The 25,283-nt window shown below is 36.5% G+C and overlaps 2 protein-coding genes across 9 annotated transcripts in view; one reads left to right on the top strand and one right to left on the bottom strand.

Moving 5' to 3' along the window:
- Positions 1-206: 206 nt before the first annotated feature.
- The window catches only part of LOC142336180 (MAP kinase-activating death domain protein-like), a 178,553-nt gene continuing 153,476 nt past the window's right edge, over positions 207-25,283 (bottom strand). For all 8 annotated transcript variants that reach the window (XM_075384803.1, XM_075384810.1, XM_075384806.1 and 5 more), the window contains 5 exons: positions 19,891-19,998; positions 19,482-19,719; positions 8,793-8,893; positions 8,404-8,473; positions 207-862 (listed from right to left, as the gene is read on the bottom strand). In XM_075384803.1, the coding sequence (XP_075240918.1) occupies positions 609-862; positions 8,404-8,473; positions 8,793-8,893; positions 19,482-19,719; positions 19,891-19,998 (771 nt within the window). In that variant the 3' untranslated portion in view covers positions 207-608. The remainder of the gene's footprint in view (positions 863-8,403; positions 8,474-8,792; positions 8,894-19,481; positions 19,720-19,890; positions 19,999-25,283) is intronic.
- The window catches only part of LOC142336181 (uncharacterized), a 545,590-nt gene continuing 540,129 nt past the window's right edge, over positions 19,823-25,283 (top strand). Inside the window, exon 1 of the mRNA XM_075384812.1 lies at positions 19,823-19,833. The gene's annotated coding sequence lies outside the window, so the exon portion shown is untranslated. The remainder of the gene's footprint in view (positions 19,834-25,283) is intronic.

Here is a 25,283-nt window from a genome sequence, read left to right as displayed (position 1 = left end):
AAATTGTGACTAATCATTCGACTTCTAAATGACCTCAAAATGGCATTAAAATCCATTAAATTTACTTTCTTAGATACATATTTTTGTTTCAAATTAAAACTTTTTAAAGCAGTAAAATTAAACTTTTACTGCTTTTTTAAAGCAGTAACTGGAACTAGTTTAAATTTTTTAATTAAATTTCAGAACGTATTAGAGAAATACGTGGACAACTTGAGAAAAAAGGACCACTATTACAAAAAATCCAATAGTTCAACAATAATTACGAAATGAAATTCAGCAGATCTTAACAGATATTCATAACTTTGCATCATCAACACCAATTGGATTTTTTATTCTCTTCACAAAAATTTATTCAGGAGACATGTTTGCATCAACATAGTTTTCAAAAAAATAATCACGATATACAAACAGCGGCACTATTAATAGCACTACTACTACTACATCTTTCATTAACTCATTTAAGATTATAGTTGCTTTTTTCTGACTTCCGAAGTCATTCGAGCATTTGTGTTTCCCATCAGATTACGAATGGACATGATTCGGGTTTATTTTGACTTATTTTTTACAATTTCTAGCATTGTCAGTTGTTGATATATGTGTGCTTTTTTTCATAAATTGGATGCGATTGATGAGACTTGTTGTGAGCCAATTGGTGAACAACAACTGTTTCTGTTGCTGGTGCTGCTACCGGAGCCCCCTCCTGCCCCTGACCCTCCCCCTGATCCCTGGGAGTAATAATTGGGAGGGGAGGACGGGGAAGTTGCGGCTGCTACCATTGAGAATACACACAACACAGCGTAGCATATCTCATTGGCCTGAGCAGACTTGTACTTGCGTACAAACACCTCCCGTCGCTCAGGAACTGAAAGATTACCATGACTCAAATACATATAAAAAATATGTACATTTACATTTCAACATAGCCACGATCTCCATTGGCATTGAAGGAGAAGAATAAAACAACCGACAATATCGGAAGAATTGATCTGAAACGACTGGCGCCAACCTGGCTTTGGTTGAGCCAGGTTAAGTTAAGATAGGCTAGCCAAACTGGGTAGAGAGGCAAAAAATGATCAGCGCAAAACTACTAAGACTTAATGCCGCCTCTCCGGTTTCGGTGAAACGCACACTTAGCGACTGGATAGCTCGAAAGTAGAAAGCCACTTATTGCCCTCGGACCTTACCAGTTTATCTCATTTTTAAGGACAAAAACACATCCTTCAGACAAAAAAAGGTCGATCGCGGACAAATTGCATGACCAGACAAACAGATTAATTTGAAAGCAATTTAGAAATTTAAGCTTTTTTGACACAGTGTAAAAAATTCGCTTTTTTAGGCGCTCATACTCACCTAAAACAGAGTCCCCCATTCAAAACCATTTCCAAATATAGACGACAGAGTACCGGAAAATAGCCGCCGCTAAAACCGGAATAAAACATATATCTCATAACTAAATGCAGTTAGAAAAAAAAACATAAGTCAGAGTGCCCGAGCTTTCTTAGTACCCGAGAAATTTCAGTGGAGTACGAACTAAAACGTGAAGGTGGTGAATTATGTAAAGACAGAAAAACATAAAATAAACGACTAACGTCGGGCTTTTTCAACAGCTAGCCACGGTTTAGTGACCTCAAGGCACTACCTCTTTATCCCGTTTCTGAAGACGAAAGTCAAATGGGTCAAACGAAAAATCAGCCAAGCAAAAAATTGCATAAAAGACAAACAGGATTAATATATTTGCTACAATTTGCTTTTGAGAGCAATTAACAATGGTTTCCTAAAAAGTGCCTGTTAGATCATCTATGATAAGAAAATTCAACTATAACTCATTGATAATGAGGATCAGAGATGATGACATTACGCTACATAACAGTAGCTGAAGTGCAGCATCAACAAAGAGAGAGGGGTTCCTGATGGGTTACTGTCAAGTAACCCATCTGCGAGACTTGAAAAAATTTGTTGGCCAGTAATGGTCGTTAAACTCAAGAAACGGACAAAAACTATTGAAAAATTTTGTACAAATTTGCAAATTTTAACAAAATCTTGCTAAAATTTAAGACACTAATATCTTAGGAACTAATTCATTGTCTCAAGAGACTATCCGGTATCCCTGTTTCAAGCCTGAAATAGTTTCACAGGCTCTTAAAGATCCGTACACTTGCAGCAAAAATTTTCCAAATATTTGAAAAGTTTAAATTTTATCCACAATTTACTAAAACTGGAGTCATAAAAAATGTTGACCACCATCCCATTAATTCTAGAAACTATGCAGCAGCTTATTGTCAAAACTGGGAGGAGGTCCCAGGGCCTCTGTTGCAGGAAAAAATTCAAAAACATGAAAAATTGCAAATATGACTATAAATGTCCAAAACTTTAATTTTGTAAAAATAATTTTGTAAAATTCGTGATGTTAAAATCTTGCAAGACATTCAATTTAATCTAGAAATTATCCAGTAACCTATTTTGAAACCCTAGAGGAGGTTCCTTGGCTCTTGAGGCTGAAAAATTCTAAAATACTACAAAAAATTTCAAAAAAACTTGAAAAAAGCTAAAAAATTGCCAAAATTAGTGACATTAAAAAGTTGAAAAACTATTCCATGGCCATTAAAAATTTGTCAGTAACTTAACATCGAAACGCTTAGGATGTTTCCTGGCCCCTCGGTCTGGAAAGACCTGAATAAGGAAAAAAATGTCAAAAAATTTGAAAATTGCACGTTTTGCCAAAAAAATTGCTAAAATTCGTGATATTAAAATGTTGAAACCTTTCCATTACAACTAGAAACAATGCAGTAACCTATTATTAAACCCTAGAGAAAGTTCTTTGGCACCTAGGGCTGACAAAAATCAAAAAATTTTCAAAAAGCTTGAAAAAATGGCAAAATAGTAAAATTTGCGTTTTTATTAAGCGATTGTTCGTCAGTAGCTAGCCACGGAGGGGGATGGGGTTTGATTGGGGACATCACTGGGGTGGGGGGCATTTGCGCGGTGGGGGGGGGGGGTGGGGGCAATAGAGGGGGGGGGGTCAACAGTGGGAGTGCCTTCAACCTCTAAGAACCGCCCTTCACACCATAAGTACAAGTGTAAGTCTCCAAAACAGTTTGAGCAGGCTCTAAGAGCATTTCATGCCCACTGGGCGCTACCTGTTTATCTCGTTTTTGAGGACGAAAAGTCAAAAGCGTCAGACGAAAAATCGGTCAAGAGAAAAATCGCATGAAAAGACCGATAAGGTGAGCGAGGGTGAACCTAAATGGGACAAAGAAGTTCAATAGGGGGCTTCCAATAGCCACATTAGAGGTTAACATATACCACTACTAAGATTTAAAGTAAAAAATGACACCAGTTTCAGCGCACTTTTCATTTGACTTTTAGCAAAAAAAAGACCGACAGGACTAATATAATTGCTACAAACTTCGTTTGAGAGCAATTAAAAACGAATTAAAAAAACGTAAGAGGACGGGTCCTGAATAACAATCCAAAAAATGAAGAAAACCAAGACTTGACTATCAACCACATCAGAGGAACAAATCTCTAAGGCTATGAAAGTATATAAATGCACACACGAAAATTGACAATCTAAAACCTAACAATCTATCTGCAAAGCGAAGTGTTTGGATTATCGATAACTAAGTGGACGTCGCTAAAAGCAATATAAGTTTGATTATCCACGGAAGTACCAAATAGATCACGAAAGTTGACAATCTAAAACCTAACAACCTATCTGCAAAGCAAAGTGTTTGGATTATCGATAACTAAGTGGACGTCGCTAAGAGCGATATAAGTCTGCTTATCCACGGAAGTACCAAATAGATAACGAAAATTGACAATCTAAAACCTAACAATCTATCTGCCAAGCAAAGTGTTTGGATTATCGATAATTAAGTGGACGTCGCTACGAGCAATATAAGTTTGATTATCCACGGAAGTACCAAATAGATCAATGTATAAGTCATAGAAAGAAATAACTATAAACTAAACCAATTATTTGGTTAATTCAACATCATTGACATCAGATGAGACCTGTTAATAAAGATATTAAGAGATTCGTCAACACTCAAAACTCGTTAAACTCTTAATTACAAGAATTTTTACAAAAAATAGTGTCCAAGTAAAAGAAAGCACTGATTTTGAACTTAAACAATTTTAGCATATCCGACTAACAACAGGCGAATTACTCTCAAACGACCAGCGAGCGGTTGGCTTTGTCAGTAGCTAGCCACGGTTTAGTTAGGCTAGCTTTAGCTTGATTCGACTCTGCAACTTTGTTTTCTAGATTTGTTATTAAATAAATCAATCAAATAAAACATAAACCGACAAACGTCGGAAGAATTGCTCTTGAACGACAGGCGAGGCAATTTAATTCATGTTCTGTAGCCTAAATCAACTTTTCTTTATGGGTGCGAAAAACCTTGCCCCCAACGAGATTCGAACCCTTGACCTCCCGGTCCATAGTCTCCCACACTAACCACTTCGCTATGATTCACTAATTTTCCCAAACAGCAACCGATTTTATATTAGCAGCAAGCTTTACTTCCGAAAGAGCAATAGAGATCACTCGAAAATGAAGAACCAAAGCGTGAAAAAGTCACTACTTGAGAAGTCAAAGGATGTTCTAGAAGAAAAACGCAAAATTGTCAAGCGAAAAATTTGCATAAAAAAGGCACACACATTTCCAATAAATTGCTATGAACTTCGTTCAAGAGCAATTAAAAACCGATATTTTAAAAATTTAAAAACCAAATTTTCATTGTCTCAAGGAACTATCCAGTATCCCTATTTCAATCTTTAAATAGTTTCACTGGCTCATAAAGATCCAAAAAATTGAAATATGACAATTTTCCGCAAATTTGAAAAATTAAATTTTATCAAAAAATTGCTAAAGCTGGAGTGCTGTTGGGGGTCAACAGTGGTGGGTGTCTTCAACCTCTAAAAACAGGACTTCACATCATAAGTAACACAGCCGACTAAACGTCGGAAGAATTGCTCTCGAACGACTGGTGGGAGCTCAAATCAACTGCAGCCTGCTTCATTCGGGGGGAGGGAGAGCGAGGGGGAACCTAAATGGGACAAAGAAGTTCAATAGGGGGCTTCCAATAACCACATTAGAGGTTAACATATACCACTATTAAGACTTAAAGTAAAAAATGACACCAGTTTCGGCGCACTTTTCATTTGACTTTTAGCATTAAATTGCCGCCAATTGAGTTTAGCTGCTTAAAATTGTGACTGAGAGAGAATTTTAGATCACGTATTCAAGGGCGTAAAAGTCAGTCGAAAAGTCAAAATTGACAAGCGAAAAAATAGACACACACGTTTACAATAATTGCTATGAACTTCGTTCAAGAGCAATTAATAAGTCTCCAAAGCAGTGCTGAAAAGCTCTAAGAGCACTTAATGCCCCCTAGACGCTACCTGTTTATCCCCTTTTTGAGGACGAAAAGTCAAAAGCGTCGGACTAAAGATCGGTCAAGCGAAAAATCGCATAAAAAAGACCGACAGGACGAAAATAATTGCGACAAACTGCGTTTGAGAGCAATTAATCAATTAAAATGATTCGTAATAGCAACCTATGTCACCAGTCACTCTTGGAAATAAATGGTAAAACACCAAGATGTACAACAAATGGTCGCAAAGTTCACAAAAAAAAACAAAACATTTGGAAACAAAGAGTCTCATAGTCATGCACACTACTAAACATGAAATCGAACCATTAATTAGGTTGCTCTATGCCTCAATAGCAAACAACGAAACCTGTCATTAACAATACTTACTGATAAGACAGCAAAAGTATTTAAAATGGGCCAAATCAAATGTTCTCAAATATTTTACGTCAAAAAATAGTGTCAGTACTAAAAAAAAGCATAATCCGGCCGTTGATAAACTCAAGCAATTGCAAATAGGTACAATTAGAACACATATGTATCATTAATATCGGCCAAGAGAAGAAACACAGATAACAAAAGATAAAATGTCGCACGTGAGAAAAAGTCAACTTCAAAAAAAGAGAACACCTCACTCGACTTGAACACCTCACTCAAAGGAAATTTGAAAAGAATCAAGCTACAAACCCAGTCGTTTAATTAAAATACCCAAATATAAACCACTAGCTTTGGCGAAAATGCTCTTGAATGACAGGCGTGGCAATTTCATTCAGGGGCTGTAGCCTAGATACATTTTTTACGGGTGCAAAAACATCAGATTTAACACTCGGCAATCAGGACCCTATCATCCTTTTTGTAACAATCGGTTTTGTTTCAACAACAAACTTTCTTTCGGAGTGAGAGCAATTGACATCAGTGAAAGATGAAGAATACCGTGAAAAAGTCACCTGAGAAGTAAAAGATTATAATAGGAAAAGAAAAAAGCGCAAAAACGGTCTATAAAAAAATCTGCATAAAAAAGACATACAAGTTTACAATAATTGCTTCTCATTTGAGAGCAATTAATTGAATTCACCACTCTAGTTTGACTTCTCACTGAAGTGAGAAAGCCGAAAACAAATTTGAATAGATCTTAAGACAGAACACCAATACAATCCAAATACTTTGGATTGTAAAAAAAATACAGCACACCAATACAATGCAAATCCTTTGGATTCTAAAAAACAAATCACCAATACAATTCAATTCTCCGATTGTAAAAAGTAAGAGGGCAATAATAACAATGAATGGGGGCGATTAGTAAAAAATACGCTCCTTCAAAAAATCATTAAATTTCTGGTATAGAAAAGTAATTTTAAAGACGATTCGACGAAAAATTTTCCGAATAATGGAAAAGTCGCTCACAAAAGATAGATTTTTAAATACAGCAGAAATATACAAAATTGTTACGTTTGGGCTCTCTTGGGATACAAAAAATACCATAATATAGCTGGCAGATTGCAAGAAAATAGCCGCAATAGCTTCGTAGATCTGCAGTCTAAAACAGTAAAAAAAACAGACGAAGAAATCGTCTTTTCATTGAAGGCTGAGATGTTATAGTTTGATCAACAATATGTAAAAGTTATTGCTGCCTCTACCAGCTGCTCTTAAATAAACTTCATTTAGAGTGACACATTCATTTGACCTTATCTCTTTGAATTAAAGTAAAAAAAAAGTCAGTTTTAAAGTGAGGAAGTCGTTTTTGAGAGTGAGGTAAGTCAAGTGTGACCAAAAAATTTTATCACGCGCATGATAAAAAACTCGCTCCACTAAGAGAGAAAAATGACGTCACGCATGCGTTTCAGCTGAAATTGCATGAATGAATGAACAAAAAGTGGTTGTTACGTCATATGGTGGCAACAAAAATCTTGACGACGGAATTTAAAAAAAACCAAGATAAGGATAATAATAGCCCCAGCTATCGCTGTGCAGCTATTAAAAGGATTAATATTCAAGTCATGCAGTTTATTGAGTGAGCGCATTGAACTGCCTCCATTAAGGGCGTTCTGGCCAGGACATATTACATAGTACAGACGTCAAATCGATCGTTCTTGAATCTTATATCACAAGAATTAAAAGAAAAGATAACCGATTAACGTTGGGGGTATTGCTCTCAAACGACCGTCGAGCGGTTGGCTCCGTCAGCATTTGGCAACGGTTAAGTAAGGCTAGCTTTAGTAAAAGGGCGTGAGGTGAGCTCAGTGGGGTGCACCGGGGGGGGGGGGGGGGGGGGCAACAGTGGGGGGCGGTGGGAGGATCATTGGCTGCACGGAGCCCTTACGGCCTGAACAATGTGCAGAGGTGGTGATGAAGTGAGGGGGGGCTGATGTGTGTGTGTGTGGGGGGGGGGGTCATGCTCTAAGAACCGCCCTTCATGCCATAAGTATAAGTCTCCAAAACAGTTTCTGTGAATCGCATACTTGGATACTAGTGAGCTGAAAGGCTCTAAGAGAACCTAATGCCCACTGGGCGCTGCCTTTTAAACTGTTTTTAGGGACAAAAAAGTCAAATGGGTCAGACAAAAAAATCGGTCAAATGGGTCAGACAAAATTGCATAAAATACCAACAGGACTAATACAATTGCTACAAACTTCGTTTGAGAGCAATTAATTGCGTAAACCATCCAACATAAAAGACCAGTAGGACCCAAATAATTGCTATAACATTAAACCCAACAAAAAGATCAATTTAAAACCCCTGCCCTTAAAATAATGACAGCATTCATTAACGAGCTCTGAAACCTAACATAAAAATTATACTTGCTAAAAAAACAAGCCCATATGGCTCGATAACAAATATGTAGAAGAGACAAATTCTCACCATACTCTTGATTTCGTTCCTCAGAAGCAATTTAATTAGGGCATTCATTTGAGAAATAAACTTCTTTAACCTTGTAAATTTGAAAGGGCAAAAGTACAGAAGTCATTTTATTCAAAAAACAAGCCCACATGACTCGATAAAAAAATATGTGGAAGAGACAAATTCTCACCATACTCTTGGAGGACAAATAATCCCTTCTTTGTGTTGCACTTCTTTATATCTCGCAGATCGATAAACACCTAAACAACGAACAGCATACATCTTATGGTGTAAAATAGCGGTATATCCGATTAAGCATTGCAGTACTAGAAGGAACTAATTCTCCAAGAAAAAAGGCAATCTACAACTGATACTTCCATTTGCACCACTTAAAAGTTTATGTCACGTGCTCTGTCTATCCTCAACTGCAGTCCCTTATTACCCTCTACAAATCGTGATCAAACCGATTGCACGCATTATTCTGTCAACAGAGGATAGTGACAGCAAAGTTATATGTGATTCAGCATGTGAGGGAAATCATAAGAATTGCGTGAACGCAATTCGTTTGAGGTGGACAACCTTTTGGCCATTGAAGTTGAGGGAAATGCCATCTAATGTCACTTGAAGCACACCACACGCCCCACTTGTCACATCCTCCACGCAAAACTCACCACCGAGTTCTAAAAATTAACAAAACTCCTGTGAACACTCGGATAAAACAATTACAGCATGAAAACCGCAAAAGTTGATGTTCTCATCCCTGTCAAGGAAACAATTACAGCACCGCTCAGTTTAATAGAAGAGAAAAGAGCCGGCGAAATTGCGCAGACAATATAACTCCAAACTAAAAGCAACTGTACCAGGTGACAGAAACTCCAAAAGGAGTACAAGGCAGGGCGGAGTTACATTTGATTAGTCCTTCATTTTCAAGCAATTCAACAAACATAGCTGGCAGATTGCCAGAAAATAGCCGCAATAGATTCGTAGATCGGCAGTCTAAAACAGTAAAAAAAAAAGACAGACCAAAAAAATTCGTCTTTTCATTGAAGGCCGATGTTATATTTTGATTAAAAATCTGTATAAGTTATTGCTGCCTCTATTAGCTGATCTCAAATAACCTTCATTTAGAGTGACACACACCCATTTGACCTTATCTCTTTGAATTAAAGTAAATAAAAGTCAATTTCAAATTGAGGAAGTCATTTTTGAGAGTGACGTAAGTCAAGTGTGACCAAAAACTTAATCACGCGCATGAACAAAAAAACTCGCTCCACTAAGAGCAAAAAATGACGTCACACATACAATTCTGTTGAAATTGCATGAACGAATGAACAAAAACTGGCTGTGACGTCATATGGTTGTAACAAAAATCATGGCGACGAAATAAAAAAACATAGCAGGACAAGTCCTGACGTACAATTCAAAGAATTTTCATCGAGTAAACAGAAAAACTAGAGCTAGAATGGACTACGAGTGAATTGAGAAAACCATTTTTAAAAAATCAGATCAAAAAATAAGAAAAAAACCAAAAAAAAAAACAATGTCAAAATGCCGCATGTGAACAAAAAACCATTGGCGAATGAAAATTTAATTCAAACAAAAAACTAGGCCTAGAAAGAGCTGTGAATGGATTGGGAAAACCATTTAGAAAAAACTCTGATCCAAAAAATCGAAAAAAGAGTAAAAATCAGAGTGAAATTGCCGCATGTGATCAAAAAACCACTACCGAGAAACCGAATTTTTGTTCAAACACCATTTTCGCACTCTACTTTAAAAATAGAGCGAAAGAAATCCACTTCGCAAAACCACTCGCTTTTTCGCTCCGCTTCCTATTTCGGCGTGACAAAAACCACAACTACAGTTTAACTTCAAAGATCATGAAAATGTGTGAACAGATCTTAAAAAAAAGACAGCGCCCCAATACAATTCAAATTCTTTGAATTGTAAAAAACAAGAGAAGGCCAATAATAGCCCTAGCTATCGCTGTGCGGCTATTAAAAAAATACTCGGCAGATTGCCGGAAAAAAGCCGCCGTTCATTCCCATAACCACGATTGGTATTGAAATAATGAAAAAATGAATTTGTAGAAAAACAATTTTAAAGTGCGAACTATTTTGATGTCATTTTGTAGTTGATCATACTCCTGTTTCATAGTGACACGATACAGGAGCTAGCATCAATACAGGAGATGCTAACTAAGAAATATAAGAACTAAGTTCGAGTAACAGGAATCTAAAACTGGGCCTTATGGGTTTATCCCGTTTCTATTTGTGATTTCGTTTTTTGATACTAATTGTGTTCATTCTGAATTGCTTTGCTGAGCAACTGCTGCCTAAAAACACTTTAAGCAGAATGACAGAAGAGTGAAACTAGCCTAGAGAAATCACAGATTTCACGCAAAATGTTGAGCAAGCTGTGAACTTAGGTAAAGCGAAAAATTTTTATTCGACGAAGTAAAAAAGACATAGCTGGAAAAATTCCAGAAGCAACTCGAAGCGTCAAAACTTCACAAAAAATGTAATTGCAGCTGAAGCCATTACCTTTGGCATTAAAAACTAAATCCCCAGGTCTGATTTAAAAACTGCTGAAATTTTAACCACTGTCACCAAGAGAAACAAAATGCAGCAAAATTTTATTAAATAAAACGTTTGGTGTAACGCTAAAAAAGTCTGAAATAATTAGGATGGTCAAAACACTGATAGGTTGAAAACGCTGACAGGGCTATCAATTGCCCTCAAATAATTCATGATTCTAATCTCAAAAAGCTCGCTAAATCAAACGGCAGATAATAATCTTAGAAGCTAAGTTAAATTTTTCAAAAAAGAATGCACGAAATTAAGAATCTAAAAAACCACTACAAATAGATTTCTAATCACTGAAATTAAGACAAAAATAACAAATATTTCTTCCTTGTTGTATATATGCTAGACAAAATGATTTCATGCTAATTCACAAATTAAAATCATAGAGAAGACCTAAGCAAAAGAATAATATTCAACGGCAAAACATATTAAGGTCCCTCATGTTGCACAAAAAGACCATTTCTAGTAATGAAAACCAAAACACAAACAAAAAACTGAAAAAAATTTGAAAAAAACCTAACAAAATAGGATTAGCATATGTAGAATTTTATAAAAACAAAAATTACATCGAGGTAGAAAGAGGTGTTCAGTGTGAATTATCAAAGAGAAGTTGCCATATTAACTGATTTTTGACAAAAAAGACGGCCGAAAGATCCAAATATACCCGGCAGATTGCCGGAAAATAGCCGCCGTGGATTCCAATAAGCATGATTGGGATTGAAATAACAGAAGATATTGAAAAAAAAGGATTTTTGTACAACATTTTTTAAGTCCGATTTATTTTGATGGCATTTCGTAGTTGAACATACTTCTGTTTCTTAGAGAGAGGCTACAGAGCGCTACTATCAATAACAATAAGTATTAGAGAAGGGAAATAAGACTTATAGGAACGACGTTCAAATAGCGGGCATCCAAAATTGGGCTTTATGGGTTTATCCCGTTTCTATTTTTGACATCCATTTTTGTACTAACTCTGTTCATTTTGAATTGCTTTGCTGAGCAACTGATGTTCAAAATCAATTTTAGCAGAATGAGAGAAGAGAGAAACTAGCCTAGAGAAGTCAAAAAGATTTCACGCAAAATGTTGAAAAGGCGGCAAAATGAGGTAAAACGAAACATTTTTTTATTCGACGAAGTAAAAAAAATAGGAGCGCTATAATAGCCCGCTGAGAAGATGAGGGCGGCTATTAAAAATGAAGGAATTAATAAAAACGCCAAAAATTAACTAAAAAATCAAGTAATATATGCCAATTTTGAACATGAAACGCATTTTCAGGCTCTGCAAAATACTGTGGTATCAATTTTCTAGGTTTAAATTTCAATATAGCATCAAATGAAAATTATTTCTACAAAAACCAAATTACAAACAAAAAACTAGACCACTTACACGAAAAACGGCTAAAATGTGCCATTCAGTTAAAACTACTTTTCAAAGTCAAAAAGTCATTCAATAAACGCAGCGCTTGATCAAAAAACTTCTCTCGCTCAGAAAATTAGTTCGCGCGGCAGTTTTTCTCACTTTCTCTTTTAGGTCAAAACAGCGTCTGAACTAGTAGTAGTTCCGGTAAAAAAACCTTCAGAAAACCAATACTCCTCTTCGAGTGGTAAAAAAATAGGCGCACTATAATAGCCGGCTGCGAAGCTGAGGCGGCTATTAACAAAACTACATTGAAGTACTCCATGAAAATGTCGCCACCGCCACATTCTTTAAAACGGAATATTTCAGGAGGAAAAATCAAAACAATACCTACAAACTTAGGAGCAAAAAATGTTGAATATTTCCTCTGAACTGTAGCAATAAGGAGTCATAAAAGGTAATGAAAACAGTCACCATAGCCGGCGGATTGTTTGTTACATAGACTTCAGTGCCATTGAATTCACTTAGAGCCAGATACAGAAACAAGTTAATGAAGCTACCTACACCACTTCCAAAACTAGGCAAAAAACTTCTGGATAATGACTTTTCCAGTTCAATTATATTTCGAAAAAGCCTTTTTATCCATTACAATGCGTTCATTTCACAATAATTGTCCGACCCAATTAAATGGGGGAGGAACTATATACTCAACTGGTTTTTTTTCACTCAATTTTGGCCGATCGATATATACATCGCACAGGATTGTGAGTGGTATCATAAGAAAGCTCGTCAAGTATAGAAATTCAAATTAAAAAAAGATTTTTTCTGAATTTTGTTTTTTTCCGCCGCGTTAAGGAGGTACGTGAACGCTAGGCAACTTCCGTTGTTTTGTTTACATTTTTTGCTTAAATTTTGATAAATTGCTGAAAAAAATGATAAAATTCACAAAGATAATCTAAGTGGTTTTAGATTTAAAGACTAAAGAGAGCGAGAAAAGACGTCAGTTAAAAACTTGAGTAACATAGCCGGCGGATTGCCGGAATAGCTGCGAAAGAATAGACTTGCTTGCCGAATAATAGCGATAGAAACAAATACAGATCCAAATTGAAAAATCGACGCCTCTCAAATTGCTAGGTAACAAACATTCAGCGATAAATTAATAAAACGTGTTAACATTCATTCACGCAAATTGATCTTAAAACCTTTGCTAGAGAGAGAATGCGAAATGACGTCACGCGCGCAAACGGCGTTAGAGACAGGAAAAAGTCATTCAAAAAAATTGACTTTTTCAGCTTGCAGCAGATTGCCGGAAAACAGCCGCCGTTGACGCGCTTGACGCACGTCGTGACTGAAACAGAAAAATAATTAAGAGATAGAAACCGACAGTTTTTCTAAGTGTCAAGATAATCTTATTTGGTGAGTAAATTCTGCATATTCGGTTAAATTCTAAAATGACCGCTATTAAGCATAATACTAAACCGACGGCTATTAAGCATTATACTAATACCAGCTAGCAATCGCTTTAATGAACTTTGAAAACCTAATGCATTATGACTTAATGACCGGGCTTTATCGGTTTACCACGTTTCTTTTGATTTTGCTCTTTTGACCCTGACTGTATTCACTATCTTGTGTAAATCATTACTGAATGGATTTAAAATCCATTCAGTTGACACAGTGAGTGAGGCAAGTCAGAAGTCAAACGTGAAAGTCGCGACTTATGTAAAACGAAAAACGTGATCTAAAGGTAAAGCGAATTAAAAAAAGGAGAGCGCCTCAATAATAGCCGTTTGAGAGGCTGACGGCGGCTATTAATAAATGTAAAACGAAAAAGAGGGTCAAACGACGAAACAAAAAAAAACCCGGAGCACCGCAATATAGCTCCGCTCAGCTTAGAGCTTCGCAGCTATAAAAAGTCAAGGATGATCAAAAACTAACCACGCAAATGACCTATACACACTTCCCACATAGTGAGAAATGACGTAACATTCGCAATAGCCTTACTGGGAAGAACTCATTCAAATCTGACTTTTCAGCTTCTCTGAGTGAACAAATGTAAAATCAAAAAAAATAGTCAGACGACTAAATAAAAACATAGCCATAAGATTTCCTGAGGCGACTCAAAAGCAGTAAATTTGCCAAGATAACCGTAATTGCAGCGGAAACCACTACAATTTGTTTTAAGACTTTCAATCATTAGCTAACCAGATTTGATTTCAAAAAATGGTTAATTTTACATCGCTGTCATCACGAGAAAAATTGGAGCACTGATATCTTTGAGTTAAAATAAAACAATTACGACATGATTCAGAAACAATACAAAAACCGAACAGATTTAATGCATAAGACAGAATTTCGACAGAAAAATCACTGAAATCACCAGGAAGTTGAAAAATGAAGGATGGTCAAGTACAGAAAGAGCAAAAAATGACGGGACTACAAATTTTCATGAAGTAACTCATGATACTAAACTTAAAAAAACAGAATTCCGGAATCAACTCTGCTACCCAACGGACACGTGCAAACTTAGGGAAGATATTATTCTGAGAAACTAAACATACTTTTCAGGACTTGGACTAAAAAAAACACTGGAAAAGGAGTGACTCCATTTGAGACAAAAGATAACCTCTACTTCTCTCTTGTTGGAGGTATCATAGACAAATTGAGTTGAAACCATTGCAAAAAATAAATTAATCGCCAAAAAGCCGAAAAATAGCAAACAATATTCAAAGGCAAAAAACGTTTAAAGATAAAACCAAGGCCCCAAGAATATTCGCATAAAGTAAAAGTCAGTCAAAATTCCGGCAAAATCTCAATTGCAAGCCATAAAAAAAATCTAAGAAAGAGGATAAAGTCATTAAAATTTTTAACAACTGACAAAAGCAGAGTAAATAAAACCATTGGTCAAAGGAGAATGCTGAATTAAACACGTTAGATTGTTGACACATTGTAAAAACATAGGAAACAAAAAAGACTAGTTCTTGATTTTTTGAAAGTAAAACAAAAATAATTGAAGTAGAAAACCATTTGTTTTCATAATTCAAAATTCGAGGCAGAGAAAAAATCAAATAACCATACTCTTTCATAGAAAAAAAGAGTAAAAACGAAGCTCAAAGATTCGAAACATTAAAATGTTTTGAAAAAAATTTAAAACTTTTTAAATTGCACTTTCGAACTCAATTGTAAAGACCTAACGCAAAAATAATAAAATCAATTACATTGCACAAAAAAAATACAAACGAAGAATTGCCCGAATTGGACAAAAACTGCCAAAATCAGATTCGAAAATGTGCAATTTTAAAAAACATAACCGACTAACGTCGCGCGAATTGCTCTCAAACGACCGGCCAGCGGTTGGCTTCGTCAGTACCTAGCCAATGTTTAGTGAGGATAGATTTAGCTTGGTTGAAGGGGCCTGAGATTAGGGTAATAGACGATGACATCATGCCATATAACAGCCGCTGAAGTGCGGCTTCAACAAAAGCATTAAGGAGGGAGAGAGAGAGAGTCTCTGGATTTTTGTCTCTGGATTTTTGTCATGTAATCCATCTGCAAGACTTGACAAGCTTCGTTGGCCAGTAATGATCGTTAAACTCAGAAAAGGACAAAAACATTCAAAAATTTTTAAAACAATTGTAAATTTTAACAAAATCTTGCTAAAACTCGTGAAAATAATATCTTCAGAACACCATTCCACTATCTCAAGAGACATTCCAGTATACCTATTTCAAGCCTTAAACAGTTTCACTTGCTCGTAAAGATCCATACACTTGGAACATGATAATAAATTTTCAAAAAATTTTCAAATTAAAATTTATCAAAAAATTTCTAAAACTCGAGTCATTAAAAACATGATAACCATTCGATCAACTCTAGAAACTAAAAAGCAGCTTAAAATCAAACCTGGATGCAGGCTTCTTGGCTCTTGAGGCTGTAAAAACCTCAAAAAAATGACAATTTCAAAAAAAAAACATGAAGATTGCCGAGAATTTCTCAAAAAAATGCCAAAACTCGTTCAATGTTAAGATCTTTAAAAACACTCCATTGCATCTAGAAACTGTACAATAACTTGTTATCAAACTCTAGAGGAGGTTCCTTGGCTCTTGAAGCTAGATCAACCTATAAAAAGACAAAAAATGTCAAAAAAAACTTAAAATTGCAAGTTTTATAAAAACAAATCGACAAAATTGTGATATTAAAAAGTTGAAAACCATTCCATTACCACTAAAAACTATGCAGCCACTTATTATCAAAACCTTAACCAGGTTTTCTGAACCCTGTGGCTGAAAAATCTTGAATAATGACATGAATGTTGAAAAAAATTAAAAAATGCTATTTTTTTTTTCAAAAAAAATGCTAAAACTCGTGATGTTAAAATCTTGAAAAAAATCCATTCTGTCTAGAAACTATACAGTAACCTATCATCAAACCCTAGAGGAGGCTCCTTCGCTCTTGAGGATGGATAAACCTAAAAAACGACAAAGATTTTCAAAAACCTTGAAAAAATTTGCAAGTTTTTTCAAAAAATTGCAAAAATTCGCGTTGAAACCAAAGTTGAAATGCTGAAACCATTCTATTACCACTAGAAACTGTGCAGTAACCTATTATCAATCCATAGAGTGCGCTCTTTGACATCTAGGGTTGATATAACTCAAAAAATTTGAAAAAAATTTTCAAAAAGCTTGAAAAAAACTGTGAAAATTTGTATAAATTTGCGTGATTTTAGCGACCGGTTGTTCGTCAGAAACTAGCCATGCGGGGGGGAGGGGGGTGCTGATGGGGGTGGCAGCAGTCGGGTGGAGGGCAACGGCAAGGTGGGGGGGGCAATAGTGGGGGGGAGGGTCTTCAACCTCTAAGAACCGCTCTTCACACCATAATTATAAGGCTCCAAAACAGTTTGAGCTGAAACAGAGCTGAAAAGCTGTAAGAGCACTTAATTCCCGCTGGGCGCTACCTGTTTATCACGTTTTTGAGGACGAAAAGTCAAAAGCGTCAGACGAAAAATCGGTCAAGCGAAAAATCGCATAAAAAAATACCGACAGGACTAATATAATTGCTACAAACTTCGTTTGAGAGCAATTAAACAGAACTACCTCACTTTATAGAAAGGCATCTAATTTATCAATTGTCAAAATGAAGTTGCACAAAGCAGTGATTTTTCAAAAAAGCCCACCTAAAGATCGGAAAAGGAAGAGAAAGACAAAACAAACTACGAAATTCAGAAATTTGTGCTCATTTTGAACTTGAAAGGCAATTAGTCTCTCGAAACAAATGTGGTATCAATTTAAGAGAGCTACATAAAAACACAGAACCAAATATATAATACATAACTGTTATATAAAATAACACTTTTTAGACGTTTTGGTTAAATTGGCCGTCTTTCGCTTGTAATTTCGTTTCTCTGTAAGATTACTTTCATTCGATCCTATGTTATTATGTAGCCCTCTCAAATTAATACTACAGTTGTATGAGAGCCTAATTGCCTTTCATGTTCAAAATGGTCAAAAATTTCTCAATTTTGTAGTCAGTTTTTGTCTTTTATTGATTAATTTCTTCCTTTTCTGATATTTAGGTGGGCTTTTTTTGAAAAATCAGTGCTTAGCACGCGCAACTGCATTTTGATAATTGATGTATTAGATGCCTTTCAATTGAGTGAGGAATTTTATGAAATTGCACACATTCGAACGATTTTGGAAATTTTTGTCCAATTCGGGGCAAATCTTTCTTTGTAATCTGGTTTTATTTACTGTAAAATTATATTTGTGCACCATTTTTGATTCTAATTTTGCTTTATTACAATTTAATTTTTGTTGCGTCAAATCCTTTTGCGTTAAGTATATATGCGCCATTCAGTCAAAAACACTGATCAAAGTGAAAGTCATTGATTGAACGCAGCGTATGATCAACAAACTTCTGTTCAGAAAAAAATAGTTAACACGGCAAATTTTCTCACTTTCGCTTTTAGGGTCAAACACCGTCTGAACGAATAGGATTAGAAATATTACTTCTGGTTAAAAAAACCTCGAGAAAACCAATACTCTTCTTGGATTCATAAATCCGAAAAAAATGCTTTGAAAATGCAGAACAAACATTTTTGATCAAGTTGCGAAATTTTTTCACACTTCATTTTCTCGCCTTCTTCGAAATACCCGAATGAGCAATGACTATTCCTCTAATTAATTACAGCACACGATACAACTCAAACTTTTTGAATTGCACACAATCCAAGATGGGGGCAATAATAGACTTCAGATGAGATCAATATTAACAAGCAACTAACGCTTGGCGTGCACAAAACATTCATCTTTCGTCAAGGATGGGATTCCTAATGGCAAATATCGCATCTCTAAGATAAATGAACATAGCCGGCAGATTGCCGGAATAGCTGCGAAAAAATAGACCAGCGTGCCATATAATAGAGAGAGAAACAGATACAGATCTAAATTGAAAAAAAAAATCGACGCCGCTCAAAAAACTAGGTAAAAAACATTCAGCGATAAATTAATAACACTTGTTAAAATTCATTCCACAGAAGCCTCTTATTAGGGACCTTTACTGCACATATGAGTTCCTTTGACCTTAAACAAATTCAAATTAAACTTAAGTTTTAAAGTGCAAAAGTCATTTTATTGAGTGAGGTAAGTCACGTATGATCAAAATCTAATCACGCAAATAACCTAAAAACTTTTGCTAAAGCGAGTGAGAAATGACGTCACGCGCGCAAATGCCTTTTTTGACTTTTTCGCTAATTTGACTTTTTCAGCTTTGCTGTGTGAACAAATGTAAAACGAAAAAAGAGCGTCAGACGACGAAACAAAAAAACATAGCAGGACAAGTCCTGACGTACAATTCAAAGAATTTTCATTGACTAAACAGAAAACTAGACCAAGAACGGACTATGAATGGATTGGGAAAACCATTTAGAAAAAAATCCGATCCAAAAAATCGAAAAAACTGTAAAAAATCAAAGTGAAATTGCCGCATGTGAACAAAAAACCACGATCGAGAAAGCGAATTTTTGTCCAAACACCCGTTTTCTCGCTCTACTTTAAATTTAGAGCAAAAAAATTCACGCCGCAAAACCACTCGCTTTTTCGCTCCACTTCCTGTTTCGGCGTGACCAAAATCACTACTACAATTTGACTTCAAAAATGAAAATGTGTGAACAGATCTTAAAAAAAAAGACAGCGCCCCAATACAATTCAAATTCTTTGAATTGTAAAAAACCAAGAGCACCGCAATATAGCTTCGCTCAGCTCACAGCTTCGCAGCTATAAAAACTTTTCAGTCGCTTTTTGCTTTGGCCTCGAAAGTTAGTTTGAAGGTTACCAGGGGTTTCGTTTCTGATCCTGGTAGCGGCCCTTTCCATGCTGTCCTTGATAGCGTAGTAGAGCTGCTTGCACTTCTTAGTGTAGTACTTGGTGAGAAGAGTCTCGCAGCCATGTCTCTTCCATAGGCAAAGCACTTTGGTCGAGGGACTGTAGGACATGTTGATCAGCTTCTCGTAAAACAGTCTCTCGCAGATCACTCCGTTCCCACTTCGCAGAATCACACTATCCTCACATACCTACATCAAACACTGTCTACTTATCAATTATGATTCTGGAAATCATAGATGGGTTTGGTGACGTTTCGATAACGATTAAAACTCCCAATACCACCTCATGGCAACTTATTAAATGAGTGAGAATGAGAGACATTTAGATCACGCGTCAAAAACTGGGCAGTTTTTCCTGACCTCTAAGAAGAGGACGTCTCCCTTGTTGTCTACTCCCGCGTGCACCACGAAGCATTGTCTCCTTAGCTGTCTGCTCACTGGAGGTTTCAAGTCCACGTCATTGCCCGCCTAAAAAGATTCCATTGTTCATCTCTCAAGTCGTTAGCTACGGAATTCACCATTTCAAACATAAACCGACCGATGTTGGAAGAATTCCTCTTCAACGACAGGCGAGGCAATTTGATTTAGGGGGCGCAGCCTAGATCATTTTTTCTTTATGGGGGCAAAAAATGTTTCCCGCAGGGATTTGAACCATTGACCTCCTAATCCTTAACCTCATGCACTGCCAACTGCGCCATTAGCATTTACAATTTTCTTTGCAGCAACCAATTTATATTAGCAACAAGCTTTAATTCGGAGTGAGAGCAATAGAGATCACTCAAAAATGAAGAACGGAAGCGTGATGAAGTCACTTGAGAAGTTAAAGAATGTTCTAGAACATAAGCACAAAATGGTCAAGCGAAAAATGTGCATAAAAACAGACCAACACGTTTACAATAATTGCTATGAATTTCGTTCAAGAGCAATTAAAAAGCCATTCTATTGTCAAGCGATGGTGAGGGGTTAAGCGAAAGCCATGGTGATGGGGGAGGGCTGGACAAGAGGGGGTTCAAATCGCCAGGTGGAGGAGGGTGGACGGGTGATTGTGTGTGTGTGTGTGTGTGGGGGGGGGGGGGGGGGGGTATGAGGAGGTGGGGGTCAAACTTCTTAGACCAAGAACTGCCCTTCACAACATGAAATTGCATCCTCAAAACAGTTTCGCTGAATCGCATACTTAGAGACAGAGTAGAAGACGTAGAAAGCGTAGGACTCTAAGAGAGCCGCTCAGTGACTTAATGATCTCCGGGCTTTATCTGTTTATTCTGTTTTTGAGGACGAAATATTAGAAACAGTTCAGAAAAATGACACCTTAACGGCTAAAATTATAACTCGAATTATATTTTTTGATCATGATAAAGAAACAGCGCCCTAATAAACTTTTGTAGACTATAGAAAACGTAGCACAGCAATTCCTGACATTCAAACCAGAGAACTGAATGCAATTTTGAAGATCTCAACAGAAAAGAAAAGTCCCACTTCCAGACAAAAAAACTCAACCCAGTCTTCATAATCGAAACAGAAGGAAAATAAAATTTAGAAAACAATGCAAAAGAACAGAAAATTTGACACGTAACCGAATTTTTTTAAACCATTAGACCCAAAGTGACAAAAATAAACGGACTTCAGGAAAATGACACCTTAAAATACTGTCTTAGCTCACTATATTAATTCGGCGTGACTAAAATCACTACTCAAAAACAACGCCCTAATAAACTTAAATATACGCCCTAATTTTTAAAACGTAGCATGATAATTCCCGACATTCAATACAGAGAACTGAATGCAAACTTCAAAATCCCAACTTTGTGTCTGGAAGTCCCACTTCCAGACACAAAAAATTCAGAGTGATTCAACCCAGTCTTCGGGAACGAAACAGAAGGAAAAATAGAAATTTATAAAGCTGAGAATGCTAGAGAAAAGAAAATTTGAAACATTTTTTAGACCTTTAGGCCCAAAGAGACAAAAATAAACCGACCAAAATCGAACGTTTCGCTCTCGAACGACTGACTAGGCAATCAATTTAAAGCCAGCAGAGGCAGAAACTACAGAAAATCTACGGTGTAAAATTTCTGACTAGGGAGGGGTTCGAATCCCCTGACATATTGGATAGGAGATTGTGACATTACTCACAATGTTTCAAGTGCGCAATTCTAAATGCGCACAACTCAGATCACTAAGTACATCAAAAGGTCAAGCTTGATAAAGTGAATCAAGAGCAAAAGAATGTTCTCGAAAAAACGCAAAATGATCAACAGGTAAATTTACATAAAAAAGACCCACTCGCTTACAAAAATTGCTTTAAACTTCGTTCGAGAGCAATTTAAAAAAAACATGAAAGATTAGAATTTTTTATTTTGTCATAATAAAATTACTGTCCAAAGTTACAAAAAACCTAAAGGCTAACAGAAACCCAGCTTGGCATATGAAGGACAAACCAAATACGAAACAAAAACTGTCAAAAATACGGAATTATCGAAAACAACAAATTCCCTGAAAAATTTGTTGCTGTTAAAGCTTCAAAACTGACGTTATTTTCTTTACATCTGTCTATTGTGCAAAGTGTAGGCTTCGAATTAATTTCTTATTGACCTCTTAAACCATAAAACGTATAAAATTGGGTTAATAAAGCAGATAGATTACACAATATCCAGAAAACAGATTTTTATGGCATCCGACCTACAATTACTAGGGCCGACAATGAGCAAAAAACGAAGAAGGTGATATTTAAAACAATACCCTATTTTAGGCTCGAAGTCAGATCTTTACCCTCCTCGCCGTCAACTAATGCCTTCACAGCAATTTGAGCACCACTATTTTATCCTGATCATCCTGGGTATATCATTATATGGCATTTAAAAAATGAAACTGTGAAAACTGTGAGAAAAATCATGCAATAAAACATAGCAGGACAAGTCCTGATTCATGGTCCGAAGAACTTAAACACAACTTTGGAAAAAAGATTCTCTGAGCTGACCACTAGACAAAATGCAAACCCCCCAACTGCATAGAATGCAAAATAAATAGAAAATAACCGACTAACGTCGGGCGAATTGCTCTAAAACGACCGGTTGCCTTCGTGCGTAGCTGGCCACGGTTTAGTGAGGCTCGCTTTAGCTAATTGAGAGGGCTATAGGTGCGCGCAGTGGGGGACGGGGTGCTGATTTGGGGCAACGGTGGGGAAGGAGTCTCGGGGGGCTTATGGGGGTGGGGGTCTGATGTGGAGCGGGGGTCAATCTCCATTCACCCACAAGAACCGCCCTTCACACCATAAGTATAAGTCTCCAAAATAGTTTCTGTGAATCGCATACGACGAGACTAGTTAACAGAAAAGCTATAGGAGCACTTAATGCCAACAGGGCGCTACCTTTTCAACCCGTTTTTGAGGACGAAAAGTCAAATGGGTTAGACGAAAACGCTCAAACAAAAAATTGCATTAAAAATACCAACAGTACTAAAAAAATTGATACAACCTTCGTTTGAGAGCAATTAAAAAAACAGCGAAAATAAACGTACCTGGAAGATTGCCGGAAAATAGCCGCCGTTGATTCCAATAAGCATGATTGGGATCGAAAGAATAGAAGATATTAAAAAAAAGATTTTTTGTAAAAAAAAAACATTTTTTAAGTCCGATTTATTTTGATGGCATTTCGTAGTTGAACATAAAGTACTTCTGTTTCTTGGAGAGAGGCTACAGGGGCTAATATCAATACCAATAAGCATTAGAGATGGAAACTAAGACTTATAGGAACATCGTTCAAATAGCGGGCATCTAAAAATGGGCTTTATGGGTTTATCCCGTTTCTACTTCTGACCTCAATTTTTTATACTGACTCTGTTCATTTTGAATTGCTTTGCTGAGCAACTGATGTTCAAAATCACTTTTAGCAGAATGAGAGAAGAGAGAAACTAGCCTAGAGAAGTCAAAAAGATATCACGCAAAATGTTGAAAAAGCGGCAAAATGAGGTAAAGCGAAACATTTTTTATTCGACGAAGTAAAAAAAAGGAGCGCTACAATAGCCGGCTGAGAAGATGAGGTCGGCTATTAACAATTAGAATGCAATTTAGGTTCAAGTATCAATCCTATTTAGTTGTAAATGGATTTTCTTCTTTCCAAACATCTGATATTCACGGAAAAACTGCAAAGCAAAGACAAAGCAGAAATGTTCAAACTTTTTTTTAGCCAAATATGACAAAACGGTTACATGAAAAAAACCGTAACCAAAATACCCAATGTGCCATTACAAACAATGCCATTGTACCCCATTTATCCCGTTTCATCTTTTCGGTCAAATTTCCGATTAAAAATTAGCACTCGGTATTGCAAGCATGTTATCTCATTATTAGGCTGTTAATTTAATCCCATGTTCGGTTGTGATAGTTTCCAACTAATGTGTTGTTTCTATAAGCTGCCCTTAAATAACTTTAGGTTCGAGCGATAAAACGACCGGTTGCCTTCGTGCGCAGCTGGCCACGGTTTAGTGAGGCTCGCTTTAACTAATTGAGAGGGCTATAGGTGCGCGCAGTGGGGGACGGGGTGCTGATTTGGGGCAACGGTGGGGAAGGAGTCTCGGGGGGCTTATGGGGGTGGGGGTCTGATGTGGAGTGGGGGTCAATCTCCATTCACCCACAAGAACCACCCTTCACACCATAAGTATAAGTCTCCAAAACAGTTTGTGAATCGCATACGTGGAGACTACTGAACTGAAAAGCTCTGGGAGCACTTAATGCCCACAGGGCGCTACCTTTTCAACCCCCTTTTTGTGGACCAAAAGTTAAATGGGTCAGACGAAAACGGTCAAATAAAAAAATCGCATTAAAAAAAGACCAACAGGACTAATAAAATTGATACAAACTTCGTTTGAGAGCAATTAAAAATACAGCGAAAATAACAATTAGAATGCAATTTAGGTTCAAGGATCAATCTTATTTAGTTGTAAATGGATTTTCTTCTTTCCAAACATCTGATATTCACGGAAAAACTGCGAAGCAAAGCAGAAATTTTCAAAAATTTCTTTAGCCACATATGACAAAACGGTTACATGAAAATAACCATAACCAACATACCCAATGTGCCAATACAACCAATGCCATTGTACCCCATTTATCCCGTTCCATCTTTTCGGTCAAATGTCCGATTAAAAATTAGCACTCGGTATCGCAAGCATGTTATCTCATAATTAGGCTGTTAATTTAACCCCATATTCGGTTGTGATAGTTTCCAACTAATGTGTTGTTTCTATAAGCTGCCCTTAAATAACCTTAGGTTCGAGCGATATATGTTCTCAATTGACATTTATCTCCTTCAATTCAAGCGAGCAAAAGTCTCGCCGTGAGGAACCTTTTTGAGTGAGTTAAGTAAAGTAACTTTGACCAAAAACTTAAGCACGGAAACTTAACTAAAATTTTGTTATTGTGAACACTTCGACTGAATTGTTTTCGGGTTAACTATTGATACCACAACTTGGCAGAAATCAATGAAAAAAAATGGAAAAAAAAACAGAATCTCTTTGAAAAACAGTGGCGTCAGTTAACTAAAGAAACCTATATAATAAAATACCTACCTACAGCATAGGTAAATCCCCAACTTCAAAAATCACAAAACAAAGCTTTATCAGATCCATTATGCGCAAAATGGACAAAAAACAAGCGATGCAATGAATTGAAAACTCTAAACATTTCAGGTTCTTATGATGTCCTGCATTTATTCTCTATGAACATAACCGACTAAGGTCGGGCGAATTGCTCTCAAACG

The sequence above is a fragment of the Convolutriloba macropyga genome, chromosome 3, assembly GCF_964194025.1.
Source record: "Convolutriloba macropyga chromosome 3, txConMacr16.3, whole genome shotgun sequence".
Classification (NCBI taxonomy): domain Eukaryota; kingdom Metazoa; phylum Xenacoelomorpha; order Acoela; family Convolutidae; genus Convolutriloba; species Convolutriloba macropyga.
This window is presented reverse-complemented; position numbering and strand designations above follow the sequence as displayed.